This window comes from Schistocerca nitens, chromosome 7 (genome assembly GCF_023898315.1).
Source record: "Schistocerca nitens isolate TAMUIC-IGC-003100 chromosome 7, iqSchNite1.1, whole genome shotgun sequence".
NCBI lineage: Eukaryota > Metazoa > Arthropoda > Insecta > Orthoptera > Acrididae > Schistocerca > Schistocerca nitens.
This window is the reverse complement of record NC_064620.1, coordinates 66773820-66793253: the sequence shown is the minus strand read 5'-3', so window position 1 is coordinate 66793253 and position 19434 is coordinate 66773820. Positions and strand designations below refer to the sequence as shown.

Here is a 19434-nt window from a genome sequence, read left to right as displayed (position 1 = left end):
GTTTAGCAAGAGTAATAGAAGGCAGATTTCAGACTACCTAACAGATCAAAACGAAAATTTCTGTTCAGACACTGACAATGTTGAGTGTTTATGGAAAAAGTTCAAGGCAATCGTAAAATGTGTTTTAGACAGGTACGTGCCGAGTAAAACTGTGAGGGACGGGAAAAACCCACCGTGGTACAACAACAAAGTTAGGAAACTACTGCGAAGGCAAAGAGAGCTTCACTCCAAGTTTAAACGCAGCCTCTCAGACAAACAGAAGCTAAACGATGTCAAAGTTAGCGTAAGGAGGGCTATGCGTGAAGTGTTCAGTGAATTCGAAAGTAAAATTCTATGTACCGACTTGACAGAAAATCCTAGGAAGTTCTGGTCTTGCGTTAAATCAGTAAGTGGCTATAAACAGCATATCCAGACACTCCGGGATGATGATGGCATTGAAACAGAGGATGGCACGCATACAGCTGAAATACTAAACACCTTTTTCCACAGCTGTTTTGCAGAGGAAGACCGCACTGCAGTTCCTTCTCTAAATCCTCGCACAAACGAAAAAATGGCTGACATCGAAATAAGTCTCCAAGGAATAGAAAAGCAACTGGAATCACTCAACAGAGGAAAGTCCACTGGACCTGACGGGATACCAATTCGATTCTACACAGAGTAGGCGAAAGAACTTGCCCCCCTTCTAACAGCCGTGTACCGCAAGTCTCTAGAGGAACGGAGGGTTCCAAATGATTGGAAAAGAGCACAGGTAGTCCCAGTCTTCAAGAAGGGTCGTCGAGCAGATGCGCAAAACTATAGACCTATATCTCTGATGTCGATCTGTTGTAGAATTTTAGAACATGCTTTTTGCTCGAGTATCATGTCATTTTTGGAAACCCAGAATCTACTATGTAGGAATCAACATGGATTCCAGAAACAGCGATCGTGTGAGACCCAACTCGCTTTATTTGTTCATGAGACCCAGAAAATATTAGATACAGGCTCCCAGGTAGATGCTATTTTTCTTGACTTCCGGAAGGCGTTCGATACAGTTCCGCACTGTCACCTGATAAACAAAGTAAGAGCCTACGGAATATCAGACCAGCTGTGTGGCTGGATTGAAGAGTTTTTAGCAAACAGAACACAGCATGTTGTTATCAATGGAGAGACGTCTACAGATGTTAAAGTAACCTCTGGCGTGCCACAGGGGAGTGTTTGGGACCATTGCTTTTCACAATATATATAAATGACCTAGTAGATAGTGTCGGAAGTTCCATGCGGCTTTTCGCGGATGATGCTGTAGTATACAGAGAAGTTGCAGCATTAGAAAATTGTAGCGAAAGGCAGGAAGATCTGCAGCGGATAGGCACTTGGTGCAGGGAGTGGCAACTGTCCCTTAACATAGACAAATGTAATGTATTGCGAATACATAGAAAGAAGGATCCTTTATTGTATGATTATATGATAGCGGAACAAACACTGGTAGCAGTTACTTCTGTAAAATATCTGGGAGTATGCGTGCGGAACGATTTGAAGTGGAATGATCATATAAAATTAATTGTTGGTAAGGCGGGTACCAGGTTGAGATTCATTGGGAGAATGCTTAGAAAATGTAGTCCATCAACAAAGGAGGTGGCTTACAAAACACTCGTTCGACCTATACTTGATACTTGAGTATTGCTCATCTGTGTGGGATCCGTACCAGATCGGGTTGACGGAGGAGGTAGAGAAGATCCAAAGAAGAGCGGCGCGTTTCGTCACAGGGTTATTTGGTAACCGTGATAGCATTACGGAGATGTTTAATAAACTCAAGTGGCAGACTCTGCAAGAGAGGCGCTCTGCATCGCGGTGTAGCTTGCTCGCCAGGTTTCGAGAGGGTGCGTTTCTGGATGAGGTATCGAATATATTGCTTCCCCCTACTTATACCTCCCGAGGAGATCACGAATGTAAAATTAGAGAGATTAGAGTGCGCACGGAGGCTTTCAGACAGTCGTTCTTCCCGCGAACCATATGCAACTGGAACAGGAAAGGGAGGTAATGACAGTGGCACGTAAAGTGCCCTCCGCCACACACCGTTGGGTGGCTTGATGAGTATAAATGTAGATGTAGATGTAGGCCACATGGTCAAATTACTTTTGCTGTAGTGAAATTAGTAACTATTATTGTGACATTAGAAGCCTTGAAATGCTTTGTATCATGTCAAAGAAGTGTATGATGACTGCCTGAGGAAACAGAAAATATAATAAAATCATCTGGCATAAATTCTAACAAAGAGTTGGCATCATCATCTGCAAGTGAAATGGCAGGCAATTAATCAACAATCACTGCTCTGGAAAACAGTGACATCATCATAGAAGGATGTTTTTACTGATTCTTCCAGGGAAGCATCTTGAGCAACAAAATTGAGATATGCTGTACTTGCTGTTTCTGTTCTTGTTCTAAAAGGGCACTTCATTCAGCAGTGCATACGGGCATATACATGTGACAGTGCTCCACTTGTAAGAGTACTGGAATGTACACTGTCACTACCTACCCCCCTTGCTTCTCGAGCATAAATATGACAGTGCTGTCACTGTGCTGAGGTTAGCAGTTTGGTTTGCTGAGTAATACTCAACACAGGTTGTCTTTAGCAGCACACAGGCACATGACAGAAATTGGCTTGGCACCATTCTTTCTTAATGTGTGTGCTATTATTTTATTGTGGTTCCATAGGAAGGTGACCTTGTTCATTTCATCAAGAGTTGAATGTGTACCCATAATTTCAACAGAAATAATGGCTACACATTAAGTAGCTCTCCAGGCAGTGGGAACTGTAATACAGGTAAATAGGAAACATGTAGTTTAGTAGCACTTTAGTAAACAGGGACAAGGAAGCTGAGAATTATGCCTATTTCCTCCTCAACTTGACTACTACCCCAAAGTGGGTCCAGTTTTGCTCTTCACAAAGCAAACTTTTGCTTTAGAACCTGGGGAAAATAATGAAAAATGGAAAATAATAAAAAAGTCCACAGTCCAAAGACCTAACAAAAATACTACTGGAAGAAAAGACACCTACAAAATATTGTAGGATGCACCACACAAAGTAAGAAGAGTTCACTCATGTTGAGTATATTAACGGTTTTTGAAGGCTCAAACTTAAGCAGTTAAAGGTTGCATGATGGATGGTTGCATGAAATGGAACTTAGAGAGTAGAAAATAAATTAAACCATAAACTCATTACAGGGTGGGGGTGGGGGGTCATATAAAAAGAAATACTGTCTGAACTGTAAAAGAAATTGATACTCCAGGATAGGTCTCATTAGTCATTTCTGAAAGTGTAAAAAATAAGACAAAGTGCAGTTGCTGTTGCTGTTATTACTACAAATACTGCAAGGAGACATCACTTACCTTAGTGGATGGACACAGGCGAAATGTGATGATCCTCTTTGGAATGAACTTAAGCAACAGTTCTTTAACTGTGAGTTGCTTTGGAGAAACGTAGCAAAAAACTTTCTTTGGCTTCGATAGGCGTTCTCCATGTAAACTCACAAGACGAGCCTCGTAACAAATGTTGTGATTTTTTGATGCAACATTCTTGTTCACAAGAGCGGCATCACTTACTGTAAGAGATGCAACATTATCTCATCATTATTTTTTTATATTATCAAAATTACTTTTTTGTTGCTTCTGTTTTACATCATTTGTTGGTATACAGAGCTGAACAGACCCACGACATTTATTGAAGTAATAAATTATTGAACAAACACAAAACTCCATTATAATATTTTGTAGATGAAAATGCAGGATAAATCCATCTGGGAATTTCCTTTAAGCAGGTATGGAGACCCTCAGAAAACTTAAGTATATAAGTCTGCTCAAGGATAAAGACTTAAATGCTCCCCTACATCCCTACACAGACCAGCTCACTTCATAAGAGCAGGTTGCTGAATGATTTGTTAATGAACATCGCACACCGCATTTTAATTTTTTTTGTGCATAAAAAAAGGGGGTGGGGGTGGGAAGAGGGTTGTAACAGAGAGAAACTGAAAACTTTATGCAAATGATGAACACAGATAAAGACATTAAGAAGAATGGAAAATGTGGCACAGTGAACAACTTGACCAAATTCTAACCAAACTGATACCCCAATGCTTCCATGCCTGTGATATACTGATTAAAATTTCATCCTTATGTAAACTTATTTTCGGTACATAAAAAGGTCATTATTACAAATGAGTACATGATGGCTATTGAGTGTTTCTAATGTTACTGGAACCTTTTAGGTGTAGACTGCAACACAACATGCCCAGGAGGTGTGTGTGTGTGTGTGTGTGTGTGTGTGTGTGTGTGTGTGTGTGTGTGCGCGCGCGCGAGTAAGTCTGAATCATTAGCATGAGGGACATGGGGGCATCATACCGACAGATAACATGGACAGTCAGCTTAGTGTAATGACTGTGACTGCAGAATGGGGAGTGATGGGACAGGCACAGGACATCAGTATGGCAAGAAGAATGTGCAAAGGCCCTTCCGAAAGGACTGCACTGTGAGAGGATTGTAGGATGTTTCTGGCTCTGACTATGGATAGACAACAACAGCTGTAATCTGGGCAGCTGTTACAGGCAGTGTGTCACAATGAATCTTTGGGATCAGATTACCTGAAGCTCAGTTGAGAGCTCAAGTTGCCATTATCATTCCTTACTGACACTGTGGTGTCGTACGCACAGCACGCACCACCGAGCAGCACCACTGGTGTCGATAGGCCGACAACTCTCTCCAGAGACAGCACGTAGCCCAGCAATTGCAGCACCGAGAAGTTGCAACAGTGGCACCACTAGAGAAGTGATATGCGCTGAGCCACAGCAGAGCAGGCAGTTCCGAGTCAGCTCAACTACCAATAAGACCACCTTGTACTTGTGGACTTTGTGCTGCATCATCTGCTTCTTGCAGGTCCACACCAGCCTGTCTTCACTGGACATTATAGTGGGACTAGAACTGTTTACTACCCAGCCTTAGCTTCTGGGGCAGTAACTGAACTTCAGGGCCTGCTGCCTGAGCAAATTTGTACAAAGTTGACATTCGACAATAAATGTGTGTGTTCTTGTCACTACTCATTAGCAGTATTTCAGTGTTGTCCTCTCATAATGTTTCCCTCAGTGCACTATAAATAGTTTAGGGTGGTGACAAGTAAAATTTCCCTCTATGGTAGTATTGAAAGCATGATACAACAGACACCAAGCTACAAGCAAAAAGAGACTTGGCATGATGTAAAGCCAGAGTCAACTGGGGCCCTGATAAGTATTCTTTGGTGTTCAGTAATTTGTTGCAATAAGTTTGATGCCAACATGTACATAGACAAACTGTTGAAAGATTGCACGAAGCAACAATTCTTAAGACCCATACTCCTCCAAGCCCTGGAATCTTAGCGTAGTGCGCTACTGGATATGAAAAAATAGGACTGATTGGGTAACTGTTGAAGGAAGGTTGAATGTTTGTCAATATGTGGCACAAATGATAAACCCAGTTGTCATACACTTCATGACCTGGGTAGCAAGTGGCATTTCCCAGAAGGATAATGTGAGAACCCACACTGTAGTTTGAGTAAAGTACAGCTGATTACATATGCATTTGTACGCCAGCTGTTAAGGAGATAATTTGAGTGACAAAATTCAGTTGTTACACCATTTATGTCTGTCATTCAGGTCTTTACCATGACAGATTGGGATCTAATCTATGTAGAGCCTTATAGAATTATCAGTGTGAACTCCAGCACCTATTTTGTACATTTGATAAAGAAATTAGTCAAAACTGCAATTGATATCAATAAAACTTCTTGTCAGCCATAAGTGGAAATAATGCACTATTTTATTCCAGAACAACCTAAGAGTGTAATGTTAAATGTTTGCCTAGCTCATAGTTGAGCTATACTGATGGGATATGGATGTGGGTTTTAATTGTTCTGTTGCTCAAGGTATCAAAGATGAGAAATTAGCACTAAGTATAACTGTGAGGAATGTGGGTTGCCTTTAAACATTTTGACACTGTATTAATTTCAGAATTTTGACTCAATATGAATGAAATTGTCCTCAGGGAGTCACACCTAGTGATACGTGGCTGGCGACCACGGGGCCCCAAGCTGAGTCCTGGCATTGCTTCCACTTGTTTATGCCAGGCTCCTCACTTTTATCTTTCCTATCTGGCCACCCTCGGCCAGCTCTTGTTCTTTTCTGACCCTGACACTATTAGGTTTTGAGGGATAGGGGTCTTTCATTTTCCAATCTATACTTCTCATGCAGCATCTGACCTGGAGTGGGCGGCTGCAAAAGGCGTCTGTATCCCATGTTAGGGGTGGCCTCCAGAACTATGGAAGGCAACAGAATACCACTGCAGATTATCTTCCCTGCATAATGCAGTCTCCATTTTATGCACAAAAATGGCTTCTTCTCATGTTAAATCAGTGTACGGAGGTAAAATAGTCCCCCATTTGGATCTCCAGAGGGAGGGAGGGGGGGGGGGGACAACTTGAAAGCAGGCAAAAAATAAAAATGAGAATTGGAAGCTGGAATGTTAGAACTCTGCTACAAGCAGGCAAACTAGAAAACCTTAAAAGAGAGATGGAAAAGAATCGTATGGACCTCGTAGGAGTTGCTGAGGTAAGATGGAATGGACATTGAGAGTTGCAGTCAGATGAATTTTTATTGTACTACTCAGGAGGAGAAGTAAGAGGAATGAATTGGGAGCAGGAATTGAATTGGGAGCAGGAATTATTATGACAAAGGAATTGGCTAAATGTGTGGAATATGTAGGCTATGCAAATGACCACGTTATTGGTGCAAGGCTGAAAGGAGCACAAAAAGATTTACTGATTGTCCTGGTGTATATGCCAACTTCAGAACATGATGACCAAATTGTAGAGGAAACGTACAATGTAATAGACAGAATAATGGACGAAAATAAAAAATGCTGCAAAATAGTAATGGGAGACTGGAACGCCATTGTGAGAGAAGGGAAAGAGGGAAACATAGTAGGCAGTCATGGTCTTGGAAAGAGAAATGACAGAGGTGAATGGTTAATTGACTTCTGCAGGTAAAGGCAAACACACGGTTCAAGAACCACAAGAGGAGGCTCTACACTTGGAAATCACCAGGGGATAAATACAGAAACCAAATTGATTTTATACTGGTAGAAGAAAGATACAGGAATGTAATCAAGAAGGTGCACACATTACCAGGTGCAGATATTAACAGTGACCACAACTTACTTATGGCAGAAATAAAATAAGAATGAAAAAAATGAAGAAGGCGACCATGGTGAAGAAGTGGGATTTAGAGAAGATAAGATCCAACAAAGAACAAATTACAGAAATGCTGTCTCGGGAGTTTCTAAACACATTACGAGACAAAGAACCACCTGATAATGCCAACGAGTACTGGAATATGCTGAAAGAAGGAATCATTAAAGCAGGACAGCAAAATACAGGATATGTGAAAGGGAAAAGGTCAAAAAAACCATGGGTCACACAAGAAATGATTTCCAAGATGGAGGAGAGAAGAAAATTGAAAAACAAGAGCACTGAAGATGCAAGGAAGATATACCGAAGGTTAAATAATGAACTGCAAAGAGAAACAGAACAGGCTAGGAAAAAATGGCTAAAAGAGGAAATGTGATGAAACTGAAGAACTGGACAGGAAGGGGAGATACAACTTACTATGCAACAGAGTAAAGACTATGACATGGGAACCAAACAGAGCAGGAAGTGCTACTATGGAAATTATGAGTAAAGACGAAGAGATAGTGTACAAAGATCATGATGATGTCCTCCAGAGATGAGAAGAATATCTAAAAGAGCTATATGACACAAATAGCTAACCAGAAACTCTGGAACTTGAATCACACAACACTGTAAGTGATGACGAGAAAGGACCAACCATCATAATGGAAGAAGTAAAGTCTGCCATAGCTGCAATGAAAAATGGCAAAGCGGTAGGTACAGATACAACACTGGGAGAAATACTAAAATGCTTGAACCAAGAGGGAATAAGAGAAATATTGAGGTTATGTAATAAAATATATGACAGTGGTGAATGGCCTGAGGACTTTCTGACAACAGTAATGATTCCATTACCGAAAAAACAACGAACCGAGAAATGCAGCGAGCACAGGACAATCAGCCTCATTTCACATGCAGCCAAAGTGATGTTAAGAATAATTAATAAAAGACTTGAAAAAGTAATGGAGGAGAATCTTGGTGAGGAGCAGTTTGGCTTTAGACGGATACGGGCACCAGAGATGCAATATGGCTCCTATGAATCTTGGGAGAAAGGTTTATTGAAAAAGGAAGAGACTTATATATGTGCTTCATTGATCTAGAAAAGGCATTTGACAATGTGGTTTGGGACAAGCTGATGACTATAATGAGGGAAAAGAGAGTGGACTGGAAAACCAGAAGACTTATAAACTCATTATATCTTAATCAAAAAGTTCCAGTTAAAGTGAGAGGAGAAAGTACAAACTGGATCAGACTAGGAAAAGGAGTAAGACAAGGATGCTGTCTATTACCTACTCTTTTCAACATCTACTTGGAAAATATGATTGACCAATGCTCATTAGATGACGAAGGAGTAGAAATTGGAGGAAAAAGAATATGGTGTTTGAGGTTTGCTGATGTCATGGTCCTTTTAGCCACAGGGAAAAAAGAATTACAAGATTTGGTGGACACCATTGCAACTAACGGAAAAAAATATGGAATGAAAATTAACACAAATAAAACAAAAGTATTGGCACTAGGAGGAAATAAGGAAATAAAAATTATGCTGAATCGAGAAATACTAGAACAGGTGCAAAATTTTAAGTATCTTGGAAGCAAGTTAGACACCGACTGGAAGTGCACCACAGAAATTAAAAAAAGCATAGCAATGGCAAAAGAGGTGTTTTATAAGAAAAGGAGAATTTTCTCCAGTAGTCTGGACAGAGAACTCAGAAAGAGACTCATAAAATGTCTTGAATGGAGTGTTCTTCTATATAGCGCTGAAACATTGACTATGAGGAAAAAAGACAGAGAGAGGCTGGAGGCTTTTGAGATCTGGACATGGCGGAGGATGGAAAGAATAAGTTGGATGGACAGAGTAAAAAATGAAGAGGTACTGAGAAGAGTGGGAGAGAAAAGACAGTTAATAGATGTAATAAAGAGAAGAAAAAGATATTGGATTGGGCATATATTAAGAAAGAATGACGGACTGATAAAAACAGTTTTAGAAGGTTATGTAGAAGGGAAAAGGAAGTGAGGAAGGAAGAGAATCCAGATACTGGATGACATGATGGATGGTACAACATACAGCAGCCTTAAGAAGGAAGCAATGGATCGCAGAAAATGGAGAGGCAAAGGACCTGCTAATATAGCAGATAACTGATGATGATGAATGAAATTAACAAGGCAACAAAATGTAGTACAAGATGAAGCTGTATGGCACAAGCTATATAAAATGGCTGAGAAAATATTCAAATCAGAGATGGAGATCTATCATTAAGGAAAGTAGAGGGGAATAAATGATGTGGAAGTAAACACTAAAGAAGAGTACCAGAGTTGCAACTTCAGTGATCCCAAGGCTATTCTCCACATGTTGCTGCACTCTCTTATATGAGAAAAAGACAAAAGAAAAATATAAGTGCACCGTAAATCCTTTCTGAATGCATAATGTCAACTTAAACGACGAAAATTGCACAGCTTATGTGGGATATCTCCGAATTATAAATGATCAGTGCAAATGCTGAAGAAAATTTAGAAATTATAAGATTTTGATTCCTTAGCTAGACAAGGTCTTTCAAATTCTGGAAACATCATCCTAGTGATTACAAACCCAGGACAATTTTAAAAGGTGTGTAATAAAAACCTTTCATTTCTGTGCAGTAGCTACCTATATTCCCTGTTCAGTGTGGAAAGTAATACTAAAATGTATGGTTTTGTATATCTCAGAACATCAGCAGCATTAGTAAATTAAGGACAGATACTTTATTTAGTACATAATTAGTTTATTTTGTAGATTGTAAATTTAAATACCAATTATAGATAGATACAAAGAAAATGGCAACTGAAGGGACAACCAGGAAAGTGATCCCCTCCACCTTTTGTGCACAATTTCCCCATTCTGAAGTTTGTTCTACCTCACAGTTGTCAGAAATTTGAAGCCTTCAGGAAAACAGTATATTTTTTGCAGCAACTACCACCAAAATTTTATAATATGACATCATTATAATTAAGTTTGTACTTCTCATCGAAATATGACAACACGTTGTCTATGTGAGCTAAGTATTTAATACTCCATCCCCCTTTCTTGTAACATGATGTGCTAAAATAACTTTGACCAAAATTAGTAGCATTGTTCAACAACACATTTTACTGCAGATGGGAGGGCATATCAGAAGGTTTAAGTCTGCAGTGCTGGTGCACAGTGAAATCCCTGTGCCATAGTACCGCAGCATGCCACTAGAGCAGCCAAAACAGATTAGTGCATCCAATTCCATTCATAAAGTGGATTATCTTGCAGTAATTAGTTTTCTCCTTTTGAAGGCAACAAGCCATGCTGAGTTGGTGTTTGGTAATAATGCACTATCATATGACACAGCGCTTAGGTGGCACAGATGTTTCCAGTGTTGTCCGATAAGTCTGAATGACAAGGATTAAAGTGGCAGTCCATCTCCCTATGAATAACTAGGATTTGCATGAAAGGTTGAGGCCCTGGTGTTCAAAGACTGGTGTATCACAATCAACACAATAGTAGTGAAAGTGTAAATCAGTTATGGAACAGTTTTCAGCCATGGAGCAGTTTTTAACATCTTCATCAAACTAGCAACTTGAAAAAAAAAAAATAAATAAAATGCTGAGAAGGTTTGGTCTTGACATTAAATCAGTAAACAAATCACTGATTGTAATGACATCAAAATAAAAAATGACACAGAGAAGGCCAAAATACAAAAAGTCTTTTTCCAAAACTGCTTCACTGAGGAAGACTGCAATGTAGTTCCTCCTCTAAATTGTCACACGAATGTCAAAATGACAGAATTTGAAATAGGATAGAAAGCAACAGAGGAAAGGCCACTGGGCTTGGTGGGATTACAGTATGGTTTTACATTAAGTATTCAAAATGACTTCTCCATCAGTAGAACTCTTCTAGCAACAGTGTATTGCAAGTCGCTGGAGGAGCAAAGCATTCCTAATGATTAGAAAAAACTGCAGGTCATTCCTGTTTTCAAGAAGCATCACTGAACAGACAAACAAAACTGTATCTCTGATGTTATTTTCTTGTAGAATCTTTGAACATGTTTTATGCTTGCTTGTTATGACATTTCTGGAGACCAAAAATCTCTTCTGTAGGAATCAACATGGGTTCCAGAAACAACAATTATGTGAAACACACTCTGCTCATCCATGACACCTAGAAAGCAGTCAATGCTGTGTTCATTGCCTTACAGGAAGCATTTGATACAATTCCACACTGCTACCTAATGAACAAAATAGGAGTTTACGGAATATCTGCCCACCTATGTGATTGAAGTGGAGAGTTTCTAGCAAATAGAAGACAGCACGTTATTCTCAACAGAGGAAAATCTTCAGAAGTAAAAAGTAACTCTGAGCAACCCCCCCCCCCCCTCCTCCAGGGAGCATTACAGAACAACTACTTTTCACAATATACATATATGACTTGGTGGATAACATCAGTAGTTCCACGAGGCTTTTTGCAAATTATGGTGTCTTAATTAGAGAAGTCACAATGCTAGAAAATTGTAGCAAAATGCAGCAAGTCATCCAGAGCATTGATGCTCGGTGCAGAGATTGGCAATTGTCACTCAACATAAACAAATGTAATAGACTGCAGATAAATGAGCAGAAAGATTCATTATTATATGATTATAAAATTGCAGATAACCACTGGAAGCAGTAACATCCATAAAATATCTAGGAGGATGCACATGAAGTGATTTCAAATGGAACAACCAACTAAAAATAATTAAAAATAATCACAGGTAATGAAACCACAGCAATCAGACAGATAGAAGTACTCAAAGAGTGCGCAGAAAAAGTAGGGCTACGGATCTCATTTCAGAAAACTGAGTTCTTCTGCACGAAATTAAACATACCAAATTCGAACACAAAGTATGGCAAGATCAACAGGGTCACACACTAAGTACTTATGTGAAGTGCTCAAACTGACAGGAAAGGAGAAAATTGCCCTAAAGAGAGCCTTATACAAAAACACAGGGTATTTACAACAAGAAATGTCCATCCACCTACACCAAAATTCGTCACTACAACACTGTAATCAAACCTGAGGTGCTACATGCCTGTGAGACACTGATGTTATGCACAAAAACTGACTTTGAGAACATTCTCACACAGGAAAGAAAAATCATTAGGAAAATTTTTGGACCAAAACTCACAGATGAAGGATATAGGCTTCACTCCAGGGACACCACAGAGAAGTTCTCCAACATCGCAGCAGACATTAGAAAGAGGTGACTAAAATTTATGGACACATCAACAGACTCCCACAGAACAGACTCACCAACAGAATCCTCAGGTACATCCAGCAACTCATTACCACTACACCCTGGATGACACAAGTAAAAATTGATCTGGAAAGAAATATAGATTCAACAGACGTCATGGACAAAGGCATCTCTAGACAAAAGGTGTAGAAATGGCAAGTGATGTCAGAGAAAACAGCAAATAAAGCCCAAAGGCCAAAATGGACTGAAGAAAGGAAGAGAGCCTTTAGTGAACAATGAAGGAGTACTGGAAGAACAGGACGAACAAGTAGTCATGAATGTTTCGCATGGTCTGATAAAAGGCCTGTAATGTGTGTAATAATAATCATCATAGGTAAGGCAAATACCACATAGATGTTCTGGAGGAATCCTCAGGAAGTGTAGTGCAGTGCAGTGCAGTGCAGAGAGAGAGAGAGAGAGAGAGAGAGAGAATATGTGTGTGTGTGGGATTGGGGGGGGGCGACAGTGCCATGTTGATGTGACAAGATTCAGTTTCAGATTACACTCATAAGGGGCATATTACTGAAATCTCCTGATGAAGTTTTGTTTTTGCTCAATATCACCACCACAGCTTCTTCTGCACAGAACGCTGTCACACATGTTACTTATTTGGGCTATCAAATTTCACCTCGTCCCCTACATTCTTCTGACATGGCATCCAGTGATTTCTTCCCCTTCCTTGGATGAAGAAATTACTGTATGGCAGGCACTTCCAGAGTGATGAGGAGGGGATTTTTGATGTGGAACATTGCGTGAACAACGCACACTTCTATGGGCATGTTTTCCATCAAGTCATCCATCATTGGAAAAAAATACATTACATTGAATAGTGAATAAGTAGAGAAGGAATAACATCCCCAAACCTCATGGTCTCAGCTCGATTTTTTAAGGTGATAATTAAAACTTTATGACTACCCTCATATTATTTCCTGGGATTGAGATGGAATCCTTTTCCACTTTCAGATTCCTGTTCTAGCACTTGGGCTACTAGTAAACAATAATGTATGATTTTAAACATTTTGGTTATTAAAAGGTGTCACCCTTCATGGTTAGGCTGAGGCTGAGTGAGAAGTATATAAGAAAGATATCAACAGCTTATAACATTCTTGGAGACACCATTGGATGATGATTTAGAAACAGTACGATATTTCAGTTGAATCAGCATTTAAAGTTGACAAGCAGCTGCTCTTAGAAATACTCCACAGTTAGTACAACATTTAACATCATGCCTGTGTACTTAATAAGTGAAAATATCAGTAGGTAGATGTCCATGTTCAGACAGCTCAAAGGATAACTGTAAGTTTTAGCATACTAATGATGAAGATCAGAGTCCCAGGCTGAGATCTCAGTCTCCTGAAAAGCCTTCAAATATCATGAATGAAAGATTATTGAAAACTGCTGACTTAAGTCAGAATTCAGAAACATGTAATATTTAAACTCAGAAGATCCTGAAATCAATGTGTTCAAATTCATTTAGCAACAGATTTATAGCTGACTCTACATGGTATACAGACTACTAATAAAGGAAAGCTGGCAACAGTTTTGTAACTGGCAGAGTTTCTCCATTCTTCACTAATTCATACAGCAACAGAAGTTTTAAGAGAATGAATAACTTCTGTTTCTCACTACACACGTTGTGCTGCATTTACTCTTTGTTATAATATTGAAAATTTTCCTTGCTGTTCTGGTGTCTTCCATCCTGTAGACATGTGTATAAAATTTGGTTCGGCATTTTCTGATTTCGTCTGTTACTGTGTTGGTCTTTATATAGAGCTCGTTTTGTGGTCTCTTCATCCAAATACCGTTTTTGTTGATTGCACCATAAATCTTCCTGAGAATTTTTCTGTTTCCCTAATTTTTGAAGGACCATAAATCACCATTGTTTCAGCTGTGTAGATTGCTTTTGGAAGAATCACTGTTTTATAGTGCCATAATTTTGAGTCTGTCAAAATGCACTTCTTGTAATGCATCCGTGTTAGCTTGTAGACCTTCTGGAGCTTGGTGATTCTTTGTTAACTGGCAATTCAATTTAATCCTAAGGACTGTATAGTTTCTCTGAGGTATTTAAAATGGTAGACTTGTGCAATTTTACCATGTTTGGTGATTAAAGGGGATTTATTTTCTGGCTGTCTTTCCATATATTTGGTTTTTTCATATCTGTAGTCCGGTTATTTGTGAAACTTCATGTACTTTTTCCACTGCATCAATTGCTTCTGTTCTGTTCTGTTATTGGTGATAACTGCAATATCGTCCGCGAAAGCAAGGCACTTGACTTTAATTCAGTTCTCTTTTTTGATACCAATTTGGATGCCCTTTGTATGAGATTCCCATTCCCTGATGATCTTTTCTAGAACAATATTGAAAAGCATTGGGGATAGTCCATCCCCGCTGCACTTCAGTTTTGATTTCGAAGCGTTCTGATATTTCACCCATGAATTTCACTTTGGATGTTGCTCCAGTAAGTGCCTGTTCTGTGATTTTTGTGCCTGTTCTGTGATTTTTTTGGGTCTTTCGGTCAATTCCAAATACTTCCATGCTTTTAAACAGGGTTTCATGGTCCACTGAATTGTATGCTTTCCTGAAGTCGATGAATGTAATTACAGTGTTTCTATATTTCCGCATTTGTAATATTGTCTTTAAGCACCAGGTCTGTTCTGCACATGATCGTCCTTTTCTGAATCTGGCCTGGTATTCACCAATTAGTGCATCTACTTGGGATTCTATCCTGTTTAAAAGTGATTTGGAAAGGATTGTGTAAGTGACTGGGTGCAGGGAAATTCCTCTGTAATTGTTGATGTCTGTCTTGTCACCCTTTTTGTGTATCGGGTGTATGAGAGCACATTTCCAGTCCTCTGGTATTTGCTCTGTCATCCATATGTCTGATATTATATGATGTAGTTTCTGCATAAGTATAGGATTGTTTGGTTTCCAGAATTCAGCAATGATTCCATCATCTCCTGGTGCTTTTTTATTTTTCAACTGTGTGACTATCTCCATAATTTCCTCGAGATCTGGAGCATGCAAGACTGGGTGTGTGAATACTGGAGAAGAGAAGACAAATTTTTCTTGGGGTGGTTCACAGTTGACGAGAGAACTGAAATATTGGGCTAAGATATTGCATTTATTTTTCTTATTAGTTTCCAAAGAACCATCGGGCTTTTTAAAGTACAAGCTAGGTGCTTGGTATCCCTGTAAGTTTACTCTGAAAGCCTTACAGAAATTTCTTGTATTATTTTTGATGAAATATTATTATTATTATTATATTTTTAATAGAAGTTAATTAAGTGGAACCATTTGATATGCTCTGTACATTGTTCATGACTATATTCAAGATGATTTGTGCTCTACAATTCCTGTGCTCTACAATTCCTACAAGAATGTGTTTCCACAGGAAATTTTTAAGTAAAGCAGTCCAGGAAACCCACTTTATTTCCCTACAAAAGGAGAAAGTAACAAATGTTAAGCAATTCTCCTTGCAAAATTTGTTTAATTATTGTGGCAGCATAGAAATTGAAATTAAAAGTTGTGTGGAGAAATTTTAGATTACTGTTGACACTGCTCTTCAAACAATAAACTCCAGGTGCAGACCAGCAAACGACAGCCAGCAGTACAAATTATGGTGTCACTGCCAGACACCACACTTGCTAGGTGGTAGCTTAAATCGGCCGCGGTCCATTAGTACATGTCGGACCCGCGTGTCGCCACTGTCAGGATCGCAGACCGAGCGCCACCACAAGGCAGGTCTAGAGAGACGTACGAGCACTCGCCCCAGTTGTACGACGACTTTGCTAGCGACTACACTGACGAAGCCTTTCTCTCATTTGCCGAGAGACAGTTAGAATAGCCTTCAGCTAAGTCCATGGCTACGACCTAGCAAGGCGCCATTAGTTACTTCATGAATCTAAAGAGTCTCACTTGTATCATCAAGAATGCTGTATACCAAAGGACGATATAAAAGTTAAGTGTTCTAGTAGCTACGTTCTTTTCTTTATCACATTCATCACGTATCCTGTTCCAGACTTCGCGCCAGTTGGTGTGTGTGTACGTGTGCCCTTTCGGCTACCCATCTCTGTGGACTGGCTGCCTTGTCAGTCCACTACATTGGCGACGAGGATGGGATTTTAGCGTTCGTATTGCACTAATTTGCTTGTGTCATGGCTTCGCCACATTCTCCAGATGTACTGTCCGAATTTTATCGCTTGCAGAATCAGCAGACGCAGGCGTTATTGGATGCCCTGGGACAGCTCGTCCAGAGTCAACGTGCGCTGCAAAACGATGCGGCCGCCGCCGCTTCATCGCTACCGCAGCCACAACACGCAGTTGCACCGTCCTTCCGTAGTTTTGATTCAACCCAAGAAACATGGCCGGAATGGTCTCGACAATTTGGATTTCATCTCGCCGCCTACAGAATTCAAGCTAATGAGCGGCAGCCGTTTTTGCTTTCGTGTGTGGGTGTGTCCACCTACCGTGTGATAGTGAAATTGTTTCCCCGACGCGACGTAGCAACTCTGTCCTACGAAGAAATTTTGTCCGCTTTAGATGCCTATTTCAAGGAAACAGTCAATGTTGTTGCAAAACAGTATACGTTCTTTCGTACAAACCGTACGGCCGGTCAGACTAATAGGGAGTGGGTTGCAACTTTGCAAGGACTTACTAGGGATTGTGCATTTGAATGTGACTGTGGACTCCCTTATTCAGATACTATGGTGCGTGATGCAATAGCACAGAACATTTCTGATGTTCGCATACGGGAACAGATTTTGAAACTCGTCAATCCCTCCCTTCAACAAGTGATAGACATTTTAGATAGGCAAGACACACTTGACTTTGCTCAGGAATCATTTGAAACTTCGCCAGCCGTGTGTCACATTAACCGGCCCGCCGGGCGCGCTGCACGGGCCGCTAAACAGCCCTCGCGCACGTCCACGCAGCTGCGGCCTAGCTCTCAAACACGTGACCCGCGCAAGCAAGCAAATGCAGTGAAATCATGCCCGCGGTGTGCAACTAGACATTCGCGTGAGAATTGCCCGTCACGCCAGGCTATTTGCTTTTTCTGTAATAAGAAAGGACATGTTCAAAGTGTTTGCCAGAAAAAGCTTAGATCGGACACTCACAACCATTCCAGGCCCTTTGCTTCGCGCCGGAATCGAATCAAGGACACACAGGCTCGGGAACCTTCGCCCGTGGACATTCATGTAGTTAGTGCCACTCCGCCCAGTGTTCCTCTTGCTAACAGTGACTGTGTTCATCCCACAAACAGTGTGCGTCGACGTCGACGCAAATCCCGTCACGTCGCACGTGATTCTGTACCTGTCTCAGTTCAAATTGCACGTGAAAGTCGCTCTTGTCGTCAGCAGGACAATAAACTTTTTGTAGATTTGGACTTTGCCGGACAAGTGATACCGTTGCAGCTCGATACCGGAGCTGCAGTTTCATTGCTCAATCACGCCACGTACAAACAACTGGGCGCACCTCCATTGCGTGCCGCAAATGTTAAGCTCACAAGTTATTCAGGACAGAATATCCCTGTGTTAGGACAGTGCAGCCTTCTTGCAACATACAAGGGACAAACAAAACTTGTGTCTTTTTACGTTCTTCGTTCTTCTTCGGCAGTGAACTTGTTTGGTTTAGATTTATTTCAGTTGTTTAACTTGTCTGTAGTAAATCAGGTCCTATCAGTGAACCAGACTGTGCCTTTCGCCAGTGTTTCTCGTCTATGTGAAGAATTTGCAGACATTTTTGCACTGGGCCTTGGTTGCGCTAAGAACTATGAAGCACATTTGGAACTGCAAGTAAACGCGCAACCGAAATTTTTCAGAGCGCACAATGTTCCCCACGCATTGTGTGATGAGGTCGCAAGGACATTACACGATTTAGAATCGCGAGGTGTGATTGAACGTGTGCAGACTATTGTTTCCGACAATGGCCCACAATTCATGTCCGCAGACTTTCAGTCATTCTGCAAGGCCCATGGTATTCAACATCTGACGTCCGCGCCGTTTTCGCCTCAGTCAAACGGTGCCGCTGAACGATTGGTCCGGACTTTCAAGTCACAGATGTTGAAGTTGAAAGAGTCGCATTCTCAGGAGGACGCGTTATTGCTCTTTTTGTCCTCGTATCGCTCTCAGCCCCGCGATGGTCGCTCGCCGGCTGAGTTGCTCCACGGTCGTCCTCATCGAACCTTGATGTCTTTGCTGCATCCGCCACATCAGGTTCCTGTGCAGCGGGAGACTCCTGCTTTTGCTCCAGGCGACGTTGTGTTCTATCGCAACTATCGAGGTTCACGGCGTTGGCTCGCAGGGTGCATTCTTCGCTGCCTCGGCCGCGCTATGTATCTGGTTTTGGGGCCCTCTGGTGAGGTGCGTCGGCATCTCAATCAGCTGCGCCTCTGTCGTCGCCCGGGTTCTGCCGCTCCCCGTCTGCTTTCAGCGACGGTGCCGTCCGGTCAGCGCCCTGGGGACCCATCTACTGGCTCGCCTCATCCCCAGGTGTTACCGACACTGCCTTCCCTATTGCCCATGGTGACATGCCGCCGCCGCCGCCTGTTCTCCCGCCGGCGCCGCCCGCAGTTGACGCTTCGCTGCAGCCACCCAGCGCCTCCCTGGGTCCCGTGCCGCCGATCACTTCCCGTGACCAGCTGTCCTCCGCCATGGAACTCTTGCCCGCTCCGGCCCAGATGTCGTCATCGCGCGTCGGATCCCCCGACGCAATGGAGGTCGACCCTTCGGCCCCTCCTGTCTCATTACGGGCGCATACACCGCATGTTGACGTGCACCCTGGACTAGGTTTTCAGGCGTTTCCTAGCTCCCCTCGGACCGAATGGCAGGGTGCGGGTGGCACAGCCTCGCCTGTTGTTAGGCTCCCCACCCCATCGCATACGTCAACATGGGGTCCTCCCCACGACGGGCGGAAGCCTTATCACACGACCGTTCGCCG

The 19434-nt window shown here is 41.5% G+C and overlaps 1 protein-coding gene across 1 annotated transcript in view; it reads right to left on the bottom strand.

Annotated features, from left to right (window-relative positions):
• The window catches only part of LOC126194955 (apoptosis-resistant E3 ubiquitin protein ligase 1), a 476952-nt gene that overhangs the window by 72913 nt on the left and 384605 nt on the right, over positions 1-19434 (bottom strand). Inside the window, exon 9 of the mRNA XM_049933344.1 lies at positions 3367-3578. Within this exon, the coding sequence (XP_049789301.1) occupies positions 3367-3578 (212 nt within the window). The remainder of the gene's footprint in view (positions 1-3366; positions 3579-19434) is intronic.